The sequence below is a fragment of the Haliotis asinina genome, chromosome 5, assembly GCF_037392515.1.
Source record: "Haliotis asinina isolate JCU_RB_2024 chromosome 5, JCU_Hal_asi_v2, whole genome shotgun sequence".
Taxonomy (NCBI): Eukaryota; Metazoa; Mollusca; class Gastropoda; order Lepetellida; family Haliotidae; genus Haliotis; species Haliotis asinina.
This window is the reverse complement of record NC_090284.1, coordinates 57,519,299-57,534,975: the sequence shown is the minus strand read 5'-3', so window position 1 is coordinate 57,534,975 and position 15,677 is coordinate 57,519,299. Positions and strand designations below refer to the sequence as shown.

At 38.8% G+C, this 15,677-nt stretch overlaps 1 protein-coding gene across 1 annotated transcript; it reads left to right on the top strand.

The window, feature by feature from the left end:
• The first annotated feature begins 712 nt into the window (after nucleotides 1-712).
• Nucleotides 713-13,761, top strand: LOC137283925 (proteoglycan Cow-like). Its single transcript, XM_067815599.1, is given in 11 exon segments — nucleotides 713-784; nucleotides 1,200-1,248; nucleotides 2,897-2,990; nucleotides 5,151-5,196; nucleotides 5,199-5,438; nucleotides 7,224-7,296; nucleotides 9,019-9,175; nucleotides 10,544-10,752; nucleotides 11,715-11,771; nucleotides 12,465-12,611; nucleotides 13,374-13,761. Coding segments are annotated over 11 exon segments (1,209 nt in total). The 3' UTR covers nucleotides 13,439-13,761.
• Nucleotides 13,762-15,677: the final 1,916 nt, after the last annotated feature.

The window sequence follows — 15,677 nt, the reverse complement described above, 5'->3', positions numbered from 1 at the left end:
GATTAAATCAGCCTAACATACAAAGATAAATAAGCAGGCGTCAGTGATTTAATATCCTATCAAAAAAACCCAAAACCACATAGACGAAAAATCTGTTGCGAAAAAGTAGCATTTTCAAGCATGTATAACTCGTCCACAAATAGATTTTAGTGCCTGGAGCTTTACACCAGATTAGTAATGTCTATACAACCAAGTGGATGTTGAGCGCGATGGTGACGACGTCGCAAGACCTCGACGTCGGGTTTCCTGGCTCTCAGACCAATTTCTTTCAACTTGTTCCGTAAAGTTTGACTGGGTATGAAGAACAAGTTGGCGGTTGGGTAGCCTTGTGGTCAAAGCATGCCCTCATCACGCCAAAGGCCCGTGTTGGATTCCCCACATGGGTTCAATGTGTGAAGCCCATTTCTGGTGTGTCCCCTGCTGTGATATTGATGGAATTTGCTAAAAGCTGCATAAATCGCTCTCTCGCTCCCTCCATCCATCTCTCCCTTACAAGTAAATAATTTGTTGTGGCCTTACGAAGTATCACATCCCAGCTAATCTCAGACAGCAATAGCTCAAATGACTTGTCCCGTAATACCAGTTATAAATCACTAAATCGAAGAAGTCAAGCCAAACAGGAAATTGTTTGGAAGTACATAAGATTTATGATAATGTCTCAGAAGTTATCAGCTACTGTGGAGAAGCTGTGAGTATGATCCCTGGTTCAGTGATGCCTGGATGTTGTGTGTCAGAATATGATCTGATTGGATGGCATACTGGTACTTCCAAATTTGTCACTGTAGTGGGTCTGGCACTTTGATGGAATTGAGTAGGTCACTTTAGAGTTTGGTATTTGTTCTTTCTGTCACGTTCATTTAGCATAATGCTGAGGCTTATTTCAAAAGATTGTTTGAGCATTTTGAAATAGCGTCAAGATTGCAAATCTATTTTTGGTAATCAATTTTTTTTTCTTTTTGGTGTGCAAAGTCTTCATGATTATGATCTGAAAGTGTCGGGAAGATAAATATAGCATGTTGTTTTATAAGCTTGCACAGTATGTAGTTTGGATTTGGTATCAGAAGTTGCGACATATGCTGACATTCTGTCACAGTTTAGTGTTACTTGCACAGGTAAAATAGGTCCAAGTATGTTTTTATATCACAATATTTATATGTGTACTCTATTTTTTCACTGATGTTTTTATTCATGTTTTTCAGAAAGCTCATAATGTTGGCCATGGTAGGAGCACCCTTCATTTAAAGAGAGGTATGTATATTGTCATTATGGCTCCTGAAAGGGGTAGAATGACTAACCTGTGAGGATTCAACACCAGATTGATTTCGATCAAATGCTTGTTTTCTTAGTATTATTCAGTTACAGAATGTCTCTCTACCACTCACCTTCTTTGAACACACCTCAATCCATCAACTGCCCTCATCTTAAAAAAACAACCTTCATCTTCACACACCCCCACCTTCATCTTCAAACACCTTCACCCTCATCTTCTAGAGGACACCCCAACCCTCCTCTTGAAAACATCTACACTCTCTTCTTATAGAGAACAAACACACCTTCATCTCCAGAAAACCCCCACCCTCATCTTCACACATCCTACCCCTGTCTTTGAACACAAGTTACTTATCTTCAAACACACCCACCCTCACATTCCCCCACAACCTAACCTCATCAAAACACCCCTTCACCCTCCTCTTCCATCATCCCAATCCTCTTCTTCAAACATCCCAGCCCTCATCTTCACACAGTCTCACCCTCATCTTCAAACACCCCACCCTCATCCTCACAAAGAACAAACACTTCATCAAGTGTCCTCAATTCTGATCATCTTCAAGAACATTATCCTTCATCACAAACCCCAACCACATACTCCACACGCACATTTGTCTGTATTATGCTTAACGTAAGACGCAACTAACGGGATTGTGTGGTCAGGCTCGCTGACTTGTGCTGACATGTTATTGTGTCCCATTTACGTAGATCAATGCTCATGCTTTTGATCATTGGATTGTCTGGTTCAGACTCGATTATTTTCAGACTGCCGCTATAGAGCTGGAACTTTGCTGAGTACAGTGTTAAATAACAAACCAGCATACACAAACACATCCACACCCAACCCTTTAAGTTCTGATACTTGAATGGAATAGAACTGTAGTTGTTACTCTCTTGATGACCTTTTGTCTTCTAGCTGCTTTTAATGGTATATTTCGAACATTTATGAGATCGTAATTTCTGGTGTTTTTCATCAACTACAAAATTACTTTGGCAAATGCTATTTTGTATGCTACATTACTGTTTATCCAGTAAGAACCTTTTCATTTCCATATGAGCATTTTCTCATTTCAAGATTGAATAGCCAATACTCTAGAATGTTTTTGAACATTTCTTCAAATTCTCATCCATAACTAATCCTAAGACAATCACAACAACCCAGACTGAATGCACAGTTCATGCATATGAATTGAGATGGTGTGGTGGTCTTATTTGAAGAATAATGCTCTCCACATCCAACCATTTCTTAGCAAGTCGATTTTTCATGAAATGTTTAGAATGGTAATAACATTCTAAAAGGGTACAACTGAACAAATTTTAAGATGGCTAAATGCGAGCTATCTTCAAATACTGGATATCATCAAAATTGATCAATCGTAATAATTTTGATGAGGTCTGCTTGAAATGTTAACATAGAAAATCTTATATTTGTTCTCATGTCATTTACTGTTGGAAGTCTACTGTTTGGCTACATTTATTGGAAATGTCCAGTCCGAATCCTGAATGTTGTAGAATTCATCCAGATCTTCTCTCTCTTTCCTTACTTGATTTCATTTGGCATCTTTGTCTCTTTTGTCCTTGATAAGGTTCTTGTTTGACCATGTTACAAGTATGGGTGTCTCTGCAGTGTCAGGCTGCAACTGTCCAGAGGGCCAGGTGTGTGTGGAGGGCTCTGCCACCAGGAAGCCGCTGTGTGTCAACAGACACTTCTTGAAACAAGGGTGAGTTCTCTACAGTAAACATCACATCCACAGGGAGTGGCATTAGACATGTAACACCAGCAGCTTCATACTGGGGGATTTCAGGATCTTTACAAGTGTTAGATTTGCAGCATCATGTTTTTTCAAGGTGTTTCTGAGGATTAGACGAAACCAAATACATAATGTGTCAGTATCAATTAATCATTGGGGATTTCTTTGTTTGCTTTGTGAGCGGGTTAGCTAAGATCACAATGATTGTTTTCACTTGTTTCACTGATTTTTATAGATGTTGGTCACTAAAAATATGCAGAAGATTTTGAGGATGACAAAACTTTATGGATGATCAACTGCATTTTTACAATAGCAACATTTCAGTATAGCTGCCCCGTGATTCCCCAGTATTATTTGAAAATGGTATAACGGCATTGCAAACTCCTGTCTGCCCAACCGTCCAGGACGGTCTGTTTTAAAAAGTTGCACGCCCAGTGGTCTTGGACGAATCTGACATAGAGTGTAATGACTAAAGCCTTGATTGAAACAGAATTGAAAACATTAAGCAGTTTCCCTCCTCTTATTTACCTTCTTATTGTTTTATTAATCCAGAAAATCCTGGACTGACAACTTTCCAACTGGTCAGGTAACTTTTGAGAGTTAGCAAACCAGTTGTCTGGCTGAAATTTTGGGGAGTTTACAACACTGGGTATAAGACGTTGTACCGAAACATTGCTATTGCGAAAATGGAAGTTGATCACCTATAAAGTTTTGTCATCCCCATACCACCAGCTTCTGAAATGCCGGGGACACCTGCAGTTTATGGGTCCCTGCCTTTGTGCAGCGCGTCTTACATAAAAGAAAAGCACGCGAGAGCGGGCTGATCTCTGGTGTGAGGCATTTTAGACGAATTTAGAGGTCATTTTCATGTTTACTGGCAAAAACTTAATTTACAACTTCCTCTGAAAGACGAGATTTTTAAACACGAATTTTAGCACTGCTCCAATCGTTAGTAATCAAAGGGAAATCCTCATGACGTTCCTTTTCTCAGATTGGTCAAATGTGGACGCACGTGTCGAATGTTCCAAATAAGGTAGTGGGTTACTAGGAATGCCACAACTTGAATGAGATGGGATATGAGCATGTGACAGTAAATCATAGTAAGGAATTTGTGAATGCAGAGGATGGTGCGTGCACTAATAAAACTGAGAGTACGTGGAGAGTGGTGAAAGCGTCCCTGCCCAGGTATGGAACAGCGAAAGGATTGTATCATGGTTATTTTGTGGAGTTCATCATGAGGTAAAAATATTTACGTTGTTCTGATGATAATTTTGTTACAAAAAAACCCCACACATACTTTAAAATGAATGAAATTGAAAATAAAGAAAATGGTGTTCAGGATTCGGATGAATGTAATGCAAGCGGAGATTTGTAAACAAAAAAAATGGCGTCAGCGTTACTGCTCGCTTCAATGTAAATATGGATTCTGCGTATGCCTGTCACCTACACTTTCGGGGACCTGTAAAGTGCAGCTGACCCAAATGCCGCTCAAACAAAGGAAAGCATTTGTCGCTTCATTACTCGTATAGTTCTACAAGGTTATATGCTTAAATCAGTACTTGATTTATTATGTGTCATTCACATTGACTATAAACATTTGTCATCTTACTTGTATGGTTCCCGAAGTGATAAAGTTTTAGCTTTCTTTCTATAAATCAGCATTCATAGCTGAAAATTCTGTAAACAGGGGTTGTTGTGTAGATTGGTGGTTGTTCAGTTTACATTTTGTGACAAGGATCCAGTCACTCTCCATATTGGTGCAAGGTGTGAATCCAATTTCATGTGTTCCATGCAGTTATATAGCTAGAATACTGGTAAAAGAGGCATAAACCGGAACTCACTCACCCTTGTTGAGCCTGCCCATTCAAGCAATTCATTTCCTTCTCTACTGCACAGCAGACATGAATGTCTGGATTATAATATTGGCCTTTTCTAACACATGCTTGTCACAAGAAGCGACTAATGGGATCGGATGGTCAGGCTTGTAGACTTGGCTGACACATGTCATTGGCTTCCAGTTTTTTATTTCTGGATTGTCTTTTCCAGACTCAATTATTTTACAGACCATTGCCATATAGCTGGAATATTGCTGAGTGCCACCTTAAACTAACCTCACTCACTCTGCTGCAGAGAGAGGCTGTTCAGAGACTTCCAGAGACACCATCCAGACATTAATTATATGGGGGACAACGAACTAAACACCATGAGGTCTAGCCCCATATTGAGAAACCTCACGATGTCCACATCAACGTCCATGCCAAACATGAGGCTCAACACCCCAGCAACATGCAGCAGGACGCCCAGCACTCAGTGAGCAGGCATGAAGAGATGCAGCATCCCCACAGCATGTACCCTAGCAACAAGCACCACGAGATTAAACATGTCAGCGACAAACATCACAATGAAGTTCATGATAAGGTACGTATCCATATCTCTTTGTTTTACAAGATATTTTATGGTTTTAAGCATCTATATTCTTTCCCATGCAAAATTTCGGGATCATTACACATCACTTCATCGGGTGAATTGACTGTTGACACTATGATCAGTCCCTCCTGGATTCTGCGATTGTGCGGTTGCAGAAAAAATCACACAATTTACCTTTCCATGCAGACAAACGTCTGGTCCGTGAAATATGCATTTTCTTGCAGAATCCGTGGAGATTTTGTCACTTTTCTGCCGTGGAATTTGCTTATTTTAAAATTTGATTGAAAACTGACTGACAACTGAAATGAAAAGTAGAGTTAATGTCAAAAGTAGGATCGGTTTTGCATAAAATGAACTGACATATGTACTGTGACAACATTTTCAAAATAATCATGATTAAAGATACTTTATTAATGAAGTAAGTTTTAGGCATCTTTCAAATATTACAATATATCAATCTGACACTGCAACTACGTTCTCAAAATCGATTATTCTGAAAATTGAGATTATTTCAGATTTAGTTTAAATATGGACGTTAAATATAAAGACGTTGGTGCTTTGTCATCAAACTTACTCAAGATGCGATGTGTACTGTCGACTTAACTTTATATCTGTGTTTGAGACTTCAGCTATGAAGGCCTGTACCCATGCTTGCCATAAAAGGCGACTATGCTTGTCTTAAGAGGCGACTAACAGGATCTGGTGGTCAAGCTGGCTGACTTGGTTGACACATGTCATTGGTTCCCAATTGCACAGCTCGAAGCTCATGCTGTTGATCACTGGATTGTCTGGTCCAGACTCGACTGCCGCCATACAGCTGGAATATTGCTGAGTGTGGCGTAAAACTAAACTCACCCTCCCACTCAACCATAAAGGTCTGTATGATGTTTTTACTGTTTTTCCTAAATGTTTTAAAAGCAGAATTTTTAGCAGAATATTGAAAAATAAAGTGCAGAATTTGCTTAACTTTGACGCAGGATTCTTAAAAATGATGCTATGACACTTTGATGCAATAGTGTTGACGTCATAGTGTCAACTGTCACTGTACCTGATGAAGGGATCTGTAATGATACCAAAACTTTGCATTAGAAAGAATCTAGAAGCATAGATCCATCAAATATCTAGTTGCTGCTAAAAGACATCTCAAAAGTCTGAACGGTTTTAATTTGAAAGCCCACTGACGAAAAGGCCCATATTTTATTTTGCCCTAAAAGGCCCTTGTTTCAATTTGCCTTGGAAAAAGTTCTACTTATGGCTTACAGAGTGGGTTAGGAGGCTGACTGTATGTGCTGGAGATTAGGTGCCAGACTCTGAGGCCAGAATCTGTGTTTTAATGAGAAAGTCTAATCCCAAATATAGCGTATGCTTCCATGAAAAGGTAAAAAATACTTTCACAATGTCTAGATATGGCCTTCAAACTGATTCTGTTCTGAATGTCCTAATTTTTATCTACTGTCTTGATACCTCTTCTGTTATTAATAAATCAATTTTCAAGTGAACTTCAATTACCATTTTCTCCAGGATAGCTTCATGACATTTCGACCATGAAATGGTATTTTAAATTCCTTTGATATTAGACCATGGTATGACTGTCAGTATGGACCTATCCCTATGAACAATTAAGTAAGGAAGTGTGCAGGAGTAACACTGGCCTTTGGTTCGTCTGGGTCAGGAATTAATTTACCAAGCATTGCCACCAAAGACTGAAAGTGACTGCATGAAAGCACATTTGTTCAGTCACATGGTATGTATAAACATTTTGATTGATTGTTTCAGAGTCATCACATTCTGGAACATCATCAGAGAACTGGCAGCATGAACCATCATGCTCATCACAAGAAGGTTGCAGGTACTCTTTCCTTTACATCCTGGTTAGAATTTCTCCAAGAGACGATTCACAGGATTGAGTGGCGTTTTGACTTGGTTGATGCATGTTGCAATCCCATTTGTGTAGATCAATGTCCGTAATGTCATTTTCTGGATTGGCTTGTCCAGACTTGATTATTTACTGACCCCCTTGAATATTGCTGAGTGTGGGATTTAAGGTATGTCAGGCACAAAACACATTTTAGTGAAGCTGAGAAACATATGTCATTTTTTATATTAACTGTCTGACAGGTTATATGTAAATCTAATGGTTAATGATTGTCTGTAGTTAGTGTCTGTTCAAACAGTGGATCAGTTATGTCATCTTGATCAACCCGTGATGATCTTGGTTGGAATTGATCTTCTGTAACCCATACTTGTCATTAGAGTTGTATAAGGGGATGGACTTGTCAGACTCTCTGGTCTGGTTGACACCTTTCATCGTCGTATCCCAGTTGCTTAGATCGATGCTCAAGTTTGTTGATCACTGGGATGTCTGGTTCAGACTCCATTGTTTAGAGACAACTGCCACAGAGCTGGAATATTGCTGAGAATGGTGTTAAATCAAAAGTCACACACACACATTCGTCGAAATGGATAATGTCCATTGTATATTTGGCTGATAAAACTGAAGTGTACCTGCCTACTCAGCTCTACTTTCATTGAAATGGATTATGTCCGTTGTATATTTGGCTGATAAAACTGAAGTGTACCTGCCTACTCAACTCATGATTGATCATTCATAATGATGTCTGCTCAAGATCACAATATTGTATGAAATATTGACTACCATTGTATGTAATATTGTGGAGTATGTATTCAAGATCAAATAAATTGACAAGTCTTCTGTAACTCCTCGTCAGCATCTGCCTCGAAATCTAATATAGTAGTCAAAAGCAGTTAAATAAGTGCCGAAGATCATGGTTTGATTCCCCACATGGCTTCAGTGTGTAAAGCCCATTTCTTGTCATCCCTGTCATGTTGCTAGAATATTGCAAAAGGCTATGAAAAACTAAACTAAACTCACTCTCTCACTTGTGATATTGTTGTACCTACTGAGAACAACACTATACAGCAAGCAAGTCCATTACATATCCACCTTATTCAGATTAAAGCCTTCACGAAGCTCTCTGGTAGTGCGCCAAGAGTTGATGTACCTCTGCTCCAGACTCTTCCAAAATGTTTGTAAATCTCATTAAGAATCTTAATTGCTTTTGTGTTTAGTGCATTGATTTCTTTTAACTTTCCTCCAATTTCCTCCAATTCAAATGGACTGATAATGCTATTTTGACCAAATATGTGCCCTGGTGACATTGTACAAAGTGATTTTAGCACTACGGTGACCACAACTCTCATACCAGAAGGTTGTCATAGTGCTGAGGAGTATGGTGGAGTAGCCTTGTGGTTAAGGCATTCTCGCATTATGCTTAAGACCCGGGTTAGAGTCCCCTCACAATGGAACCCATTGCTGATGTCTGCAGCCAAGATATTTGCTGGAATATGCCATGATATTGGCTGATCATGTAGCCTCTTACACCAATGGTGTGGATTGTTTCTCGCAATATTAGTCACTGGATTATCTGGTCCAGACAGGGTCATTTAGTGTCCCGTCATGGTGCTGGATTATGATAACTTTGGTTTTTAGCAAGAAGTGAGTAAAGAATCATAGCCTTGGCCTTTGTAGTGAATTAAACTGTTGTTTCAGTGTGCACCCAGGATGACTTTAGCGACATGCGTCAGCGTCTCACAGGATGGTTCCGCTTGCTTCATGCTGAGGACAAGGAGCATCGTCGTAATCACCATGGCAACCATCACAAGAAACATCACCACCTCTCTGTCAAGAAGGAGCTTAGAGATCACCATGGTCTGCAGATTTTGCTCAAGCATTGCTGGATAGTTTCCATGGTTACTGGCACTTCACTCAAATCTGTTAAATATATCATGTATGATAATCAGGGCATGTTAGCCTCGTCTTCGATACTTGGTTTTAAAGACCTGTGAAGATCTAGGTTAGAATTGGTCTTTCAGCAACCCATGCTTGTTGTAAGAGGCACCTAATGGGATGAGGTGGTTATTCTCGCTGACTCGGTTGACACTTCATTGATCACTGCACTGTCTGGTCCAGATTTGATTATCTACAGGCGCCATATGCCCGGAATGTTTCAGAGTGAAGGGTTACACAACAACCTAACTTCAAACAGGTTTTAAAGGACATGATACTGTTTTTGTACTGTATGCTACAAATACTTCATATGATTTAATGCAGGTTTGAACATTTGCTGGAGAATACCAATAAGTTTTGACCCTGTGAAATGAAACTGTATTTTGTTGATACTGAATTGCCTGCTTGACTGGTCTCTCTATGCATGGAAGTAGCTATGGGTCAAAGGGAGGCTACTGGGAAAATATCTTGACAGAGAGGAACTCACGTATCAACTGGGGTCAGTCAGTGTGATAGGCTGTTTTGAATGTTTGTTATACCTGACTTCTTTTTTTTTACTTGGTGTTAGGGGAGCCTTGTGGTTAAAGCATCTGCTTGTCAATCCAAAGACTAGGTTCAGTGGGTATAGTGTGTGAAGCCCGGCCGTTTCTGATGTCAGTTCTGTTTTGTGGAATATTGCTAAAAGTGGCATATAACCATACTCGGGGGTTCAAAAATATTTTGAAAAGGCACTTGCCACAGGGCAAGTGACTTCAAGAAAGTAACTTGTCCTGACACATTGTCCTGACACTTGCCCTGATTTTATGACACAATGCGTGATGTTAATGTTTACTGGACTATTTATCGAAGAGTGATAATTTCACTCTCTACTAGCTCTACTTTATTGTTATTGCAAACTTTAATAGCTTCTTTATGAGCAGATATGAAATGAAATGCAAGATGATTTGTAGTTTGAAACCATAAGTGGAAATTATCTAGTAGTCCACAGACTACCATTATTTGATTGCCCGAAATGAAAACTGACCAGTCCTGGGCGTCGGGCGATGGGATTGTTTAACCTCTGCATACTCACGCATTGATGCTCGTGTTGTTGATCACTGGAATGTCTGGTCCAGACTCGATTATTTACAGACCGCCTCCATATAGCTGGAATATTGCTGACAGCGGCGTAAAACTAAACTCACTCACTCACGCACTCAATTCTACTTGATGCATCATGTACCGAGTCCCCTATATTTAAAGTTTAATGTTTGTATTGATGTAGGGGATGTTTCCCTTTTCTGCCCCCCGATGGAAAATGCAAGGCCCAGCCCTCTGTAATGTGGAAGTTGCGCACTCTGGATCTGGACAACGACCACCACCTCACCAACGCTGAACTCGCCGAGATGGAAAACAATGGACGGGAGCCATGTCTGCGACCATTCCTCGAGTCCTGCGACACAGACAGAGATTCCAGACTTTCTGGCCATGAGTGGAGATGCTGTTTTGCTGATGCCAGTGAGTACAATTCCGATGCATTAATGGAAGGGAATTCTTTGCTGGTTGCAAGTTATTCAAGCCTGATGTATTCCAATACAAGTGTCTCTTATAATTCTTGGCACATTGCAGTGCGTGTAGGTGTTCTGCCATGTCTGATCTGCTCCCAGTATTTAGTAGCTGAACAAGACATTTGTTGAAGTCTTGTCCAGGAGATGTTGTTCATTTCTATTATGTACCAAGGGAGGTAACTTCTCAGATAGATGTTTTTATATGTACATCAGTACTGTACACAATGCAAACTAATTTGTTAAACAAATGGGATTTGAAACTTGAAATCTGGATAATACACTTGATAAGTCTATTATTTTTCTCAACTCCTAATTTCAAAAGGGACTCTATTGACTTGGTAAACCTCTTGCCATGTCAAGTGCAAAATATGTTGGATGACTATTTATAACAACTAGATTGATTTAGAAATGTTTTAGTCCACATTGTGCAGACGGACAGTCTCAACTGTCATAGAAGCGTGATCTATTACCTCATGACATAACATTCCTGTGTTAATTCCCTTTTATTTCAGATGTTATGTCTGCTTCACTGTGTATCTTGTATGTCAACAAAGCTTCAATTTTTTTGTCTACCTCCTAATTGGTATTTCTTTCCTGTATGCTCATGACTAGAACTGGTCTTCAGTAACACATGCTTGTCATAAGAGGCAACTGATGAGATCGGGTGATCAGACTTGCTGACTTGGTTGACACATGCCATCATATCACAACTATGTAGAATGATGCTCATGATGCTGATCACTGGATTGTCTGGTCCAGACTTGATTCTATACAGTCCACCACCATATAACTGGGATATTGCTGAGAACAACATAAGACTAAACTCACTCACTCCATCACTCAGTCACTCACCTTTGTGTTTAATACTAGCTGTGTTTCTTACAATTCAAATGCCTGCTGCTGTGTTTCCAGTTGTTCCTTGCTATGCTAAACTTCGAGAAGTACAGAGGAACCACCAACTGGAGACAGGTGAGTAGACTTTGGAGATCTCAGTGTTTACACTCATCAATTTGGACAATCCTAACTATGAATTGAGCATACAGTTTCACACACATATTTATTTTTATTTGTGTTAAAGTAAAGTCTTGCTTTACAAAGGTGATCTCTTATGAGTGATATTTTAACATAGGGCAATTTTCATGTTCAACTTTCATGAGCCTATGTGGCTTAGGTATTCTACGTAGAGTAAGGCGAATTATCACTCCTGTTTTCCATATTAAGATGTCACAAAATAGGTGCACATGTTATCTATGCAGTTCTATATACTTAGACGCATGAAGATCTTCAGCAACCTATTTGGGGCATAACAGGTGACTAACGGGATCGGGTGGTTGCTGTCTTGTTAAACACATGTCATTCATTACATACCGATTGCGTAGATTGACGCTCATGGTGTAAATCACTGGATTGTCTGATACTGACTTGAGTATTTACAGACCGGTGCGCTATGATTGCTGATTGCATTTTCTCAGTTGCATAGATCAATGCTCATGCTGTTGATCACTGGATTGCCTGGTTCACCTGGAATGTTTCTGAGTGCTACGCTGTACAACAAACCAACCAACCAAACCTGTCTCCATGCTGTCATTTAAGATATCACTGCCTAATATAAATAGTAGACACGTGAGTGTGTGTCATGGATAGTTATTTGGGTTGTTTCAGCGGCTTACATACCCCGCTGTGACCGTGAGGGATACTTTGAGAAGGAGCAGTGTCATGGCCGCACCATGGAGACAAGGACTTGCTGGTGTGTCGACCTCAATGGAAATGAAGTCCCGAAGACGAGAGCTCGAGTCAGGGCACATTGTGGTATGTGGAGTTTGTGACTCTCAGCACATTGTGAAATGTCCAGTAATCTCACATCCATGACGTGGGTAAAACTACAATGCAGAGTATGTCGAATCAGAATAATTGCTTACACCAAGAACCCTGGAAGGTGCACATTAGAATTGATCTTCAATAACCCATGCTTGTTGTAATGGGTCACAATCAGGATTGGGTCATCAGGCTCAGTATATCCGTTGAATATATCCTTATGAGAACTCAAGAGAATACGTTTGAATCCAGAGAATATTTTTTACCTCATTGTTTGAAATTGCTTCTTATGAAACTGGCAGATCCTTTTGCATCTTTTAATGTCTTAACAACGAAAAATGGTGTTTAATTTGCCATAACAGCATAACATTTTAGTCCAGTTTGATATCATTTTTACTTGAACTGATTTGGTATCTACCTAATTCACCGTAATTCATAAAATCTGATAGTAATAACTGTTTTAACTATAATTAATATAAAAAAAAATTCATTAACCTTTGACTGCTCTTTTAGATCAGTGTCATATGGCAGGCCTTGAGCAAGTACTGATGTTGACTTGTCTGCCCCATATCTCTGATGATCTATTACATTATTTCTGTATTTATCCATGTTCTTTATTGGAAACAGTAAATTAATTACTGATTATTAATTATTGGTTGATGCTCTAAGTTTTGGTTGATGCTGTAATCATTGGCTGATGCTCCTATCATTGGTTGATGCTCTAATCATTGGTTAATGCTTTGGTTTGCTTTTCAGAAAAGGTTGATGTCCTTGGTCACATGAAGAAGCACTTAGCAGCTTGGGGAGATGTACAGTTATAATATCAGAAGTTAAATGTACTATGATGTATTGGTGAAGATAGCACTAGTTCAGCAGAATCTACCATGTGTTTTAGACACCAAACAGGAACTAAATGGAAAGTTAAAGGTCACACGCTACTTGAAGATGTCCACCCACATCAGCCCAAACCGAAGGAATTGTGATTCACACAGCATGACTGCTTGACACATTCAAGTTGAAGACAGTCTGAAGTATGAAGTCTAACAGGCAGTGATAATTCTTTGCCAGAACCTCTGAAGCTTCATGTTAAATATTAGTGTGAATGCATATAACTAGACAGTTAGTTTTCTTCTTAATTATGCTACCCAAACTGTATCCTACTGTAGCTGATCTGTCATATCATGATTAAAAACTATTGTAGTATGAAGTAGTTTTTCAGTAGTATGTTTTTGTAAAAAATATGAATGGTTAATCAGTTAAGAACATTGTCTGTCACATTTTTGTTGTTACCTGTTTTTGACTCTTACAGGTTAGTTTGATACAAAAGATGGAACTTAAACAAATATTGACCTTTCTATACAGAATTTTTTAATGGATATATTTTAAACTCCAAGCAGGCCCCTCCTGTTGTGTGTGTCCCACGCATTGACAGCATTTGTTGGTATGTCTATGCAATGTTGTTGTTTTTTCTATGTACTTGCTGCTGATTTTGTCAAGTGGCAACAATTAATGTTTTTCACATTTTATTTTCCCCAAAAATAATCTTGTACAAGAATTTGTTGTTGGGGACAGGTTAGTAAGTTTTGGGTGTGTGATATTTCATTTTTCAGATCGTATAGACAGTGAAATTAGTTGAGAACTCTTTTCACCTGTACATATTGGAATCACAATATACACATTGGAATCAGTTGTACCACGAGTAGAATCTTTTTGTAATCTATTACAGTATGGCATAGTTGCAACACGGTGCTTCTCTGTGCAGGCTCATGTGTTTAATATGTGTGACGGTACCACAGACTTTGGACATCATGCATCGTAAAGAAGGAAAGATAATTGTATGTGTACATCTATGGAGATATTAGCACAATGTGTTTCAAGATATTTCATACAAAGTCACAGCTGTGTCTTGTGTTGAAAAAGAATGTTTTGGATGAATAATGTCACACAGTTATGATGATCATCGAGATAGGACTCATGATTATGATCATAAATATGCTTTACTCTTGTATGGTTGGCACTCTTCCTGTTTTAGAAAACTTTCATGTACTTTCATTAACTTTCTGTGTTAGTATCTAATTTGTCTTGTTCTGTGAAACTGATGTATGAGTGCAAATAACATTTGTATAACCAATGAGCTGTGTTGAAGGGTGATGCACTCATACTTAGATATACATAAGTACGTTTTTTGAGATGGTATCTACTTGTTTTGTAAAGGTGAAGATTTGTTCTGGTTCCTGACAAGTCCATCAACAACCATTTTCAGTAACCTCTTGACAAATTGTATTTTCATGGTACCTTTGCAGGTTTAATTCTTTATGAAATACTGCCATACACTGGTAACTGTCTGGCTCCTGATCCACAAAGTGTTCTTCGTCCTACAATTATTCGTAAGCAATTGGTAAACTGTAGAGTTACGACAGGTGGTAATAATACGACTGCTTTGTGGATACGGTCCCTGAACTGTATCTAATTTCAAACCCATGTTTTGGAACCTTGACATTTCTTAGGTTGTGAGATCACCTGATTTCATCACTGAATATAGCGATAGACCATATCTGTACCTCTTTGTCTATTTTGTTCTCTTTGACTTGAGTAAAACAAATGTGTTTCTGTTTAGATGTACTGTTGGTTGTGACAAATATTAGAGTGCCAGGGTATATGTACTTGGCTTCTTTTCAAGTTTTAAATATGATAAAAAAAAGTATTTTACCATTTTTAGCCTTTTTAGCAATTCATGGATGAAATCCATTGTTTTTAGAAGCAGTGCACAGTTTCTTTGTCTGGATACTGTGGAGGTTTGTTTTTCTGAACCAGTATTTTAATATTTTAGGATACTTTTTAGAAATATGAAAACAGTGATTTGCATCACAATTATAAACCCTGTCACTCTGTAGAAGGTGCTCGTCTTGTTAATAATTGTTGATAGGTCATGCACAGTGAGTTTGTTATTATTTCTGATGATATTTTGATGTAAAGTGATCAAGTTCGCTACTGCAACATGCCTTTTATTAGAATCAACAAATATTGAACACGACAATAGTTTGAAGCTTAACATTCTGT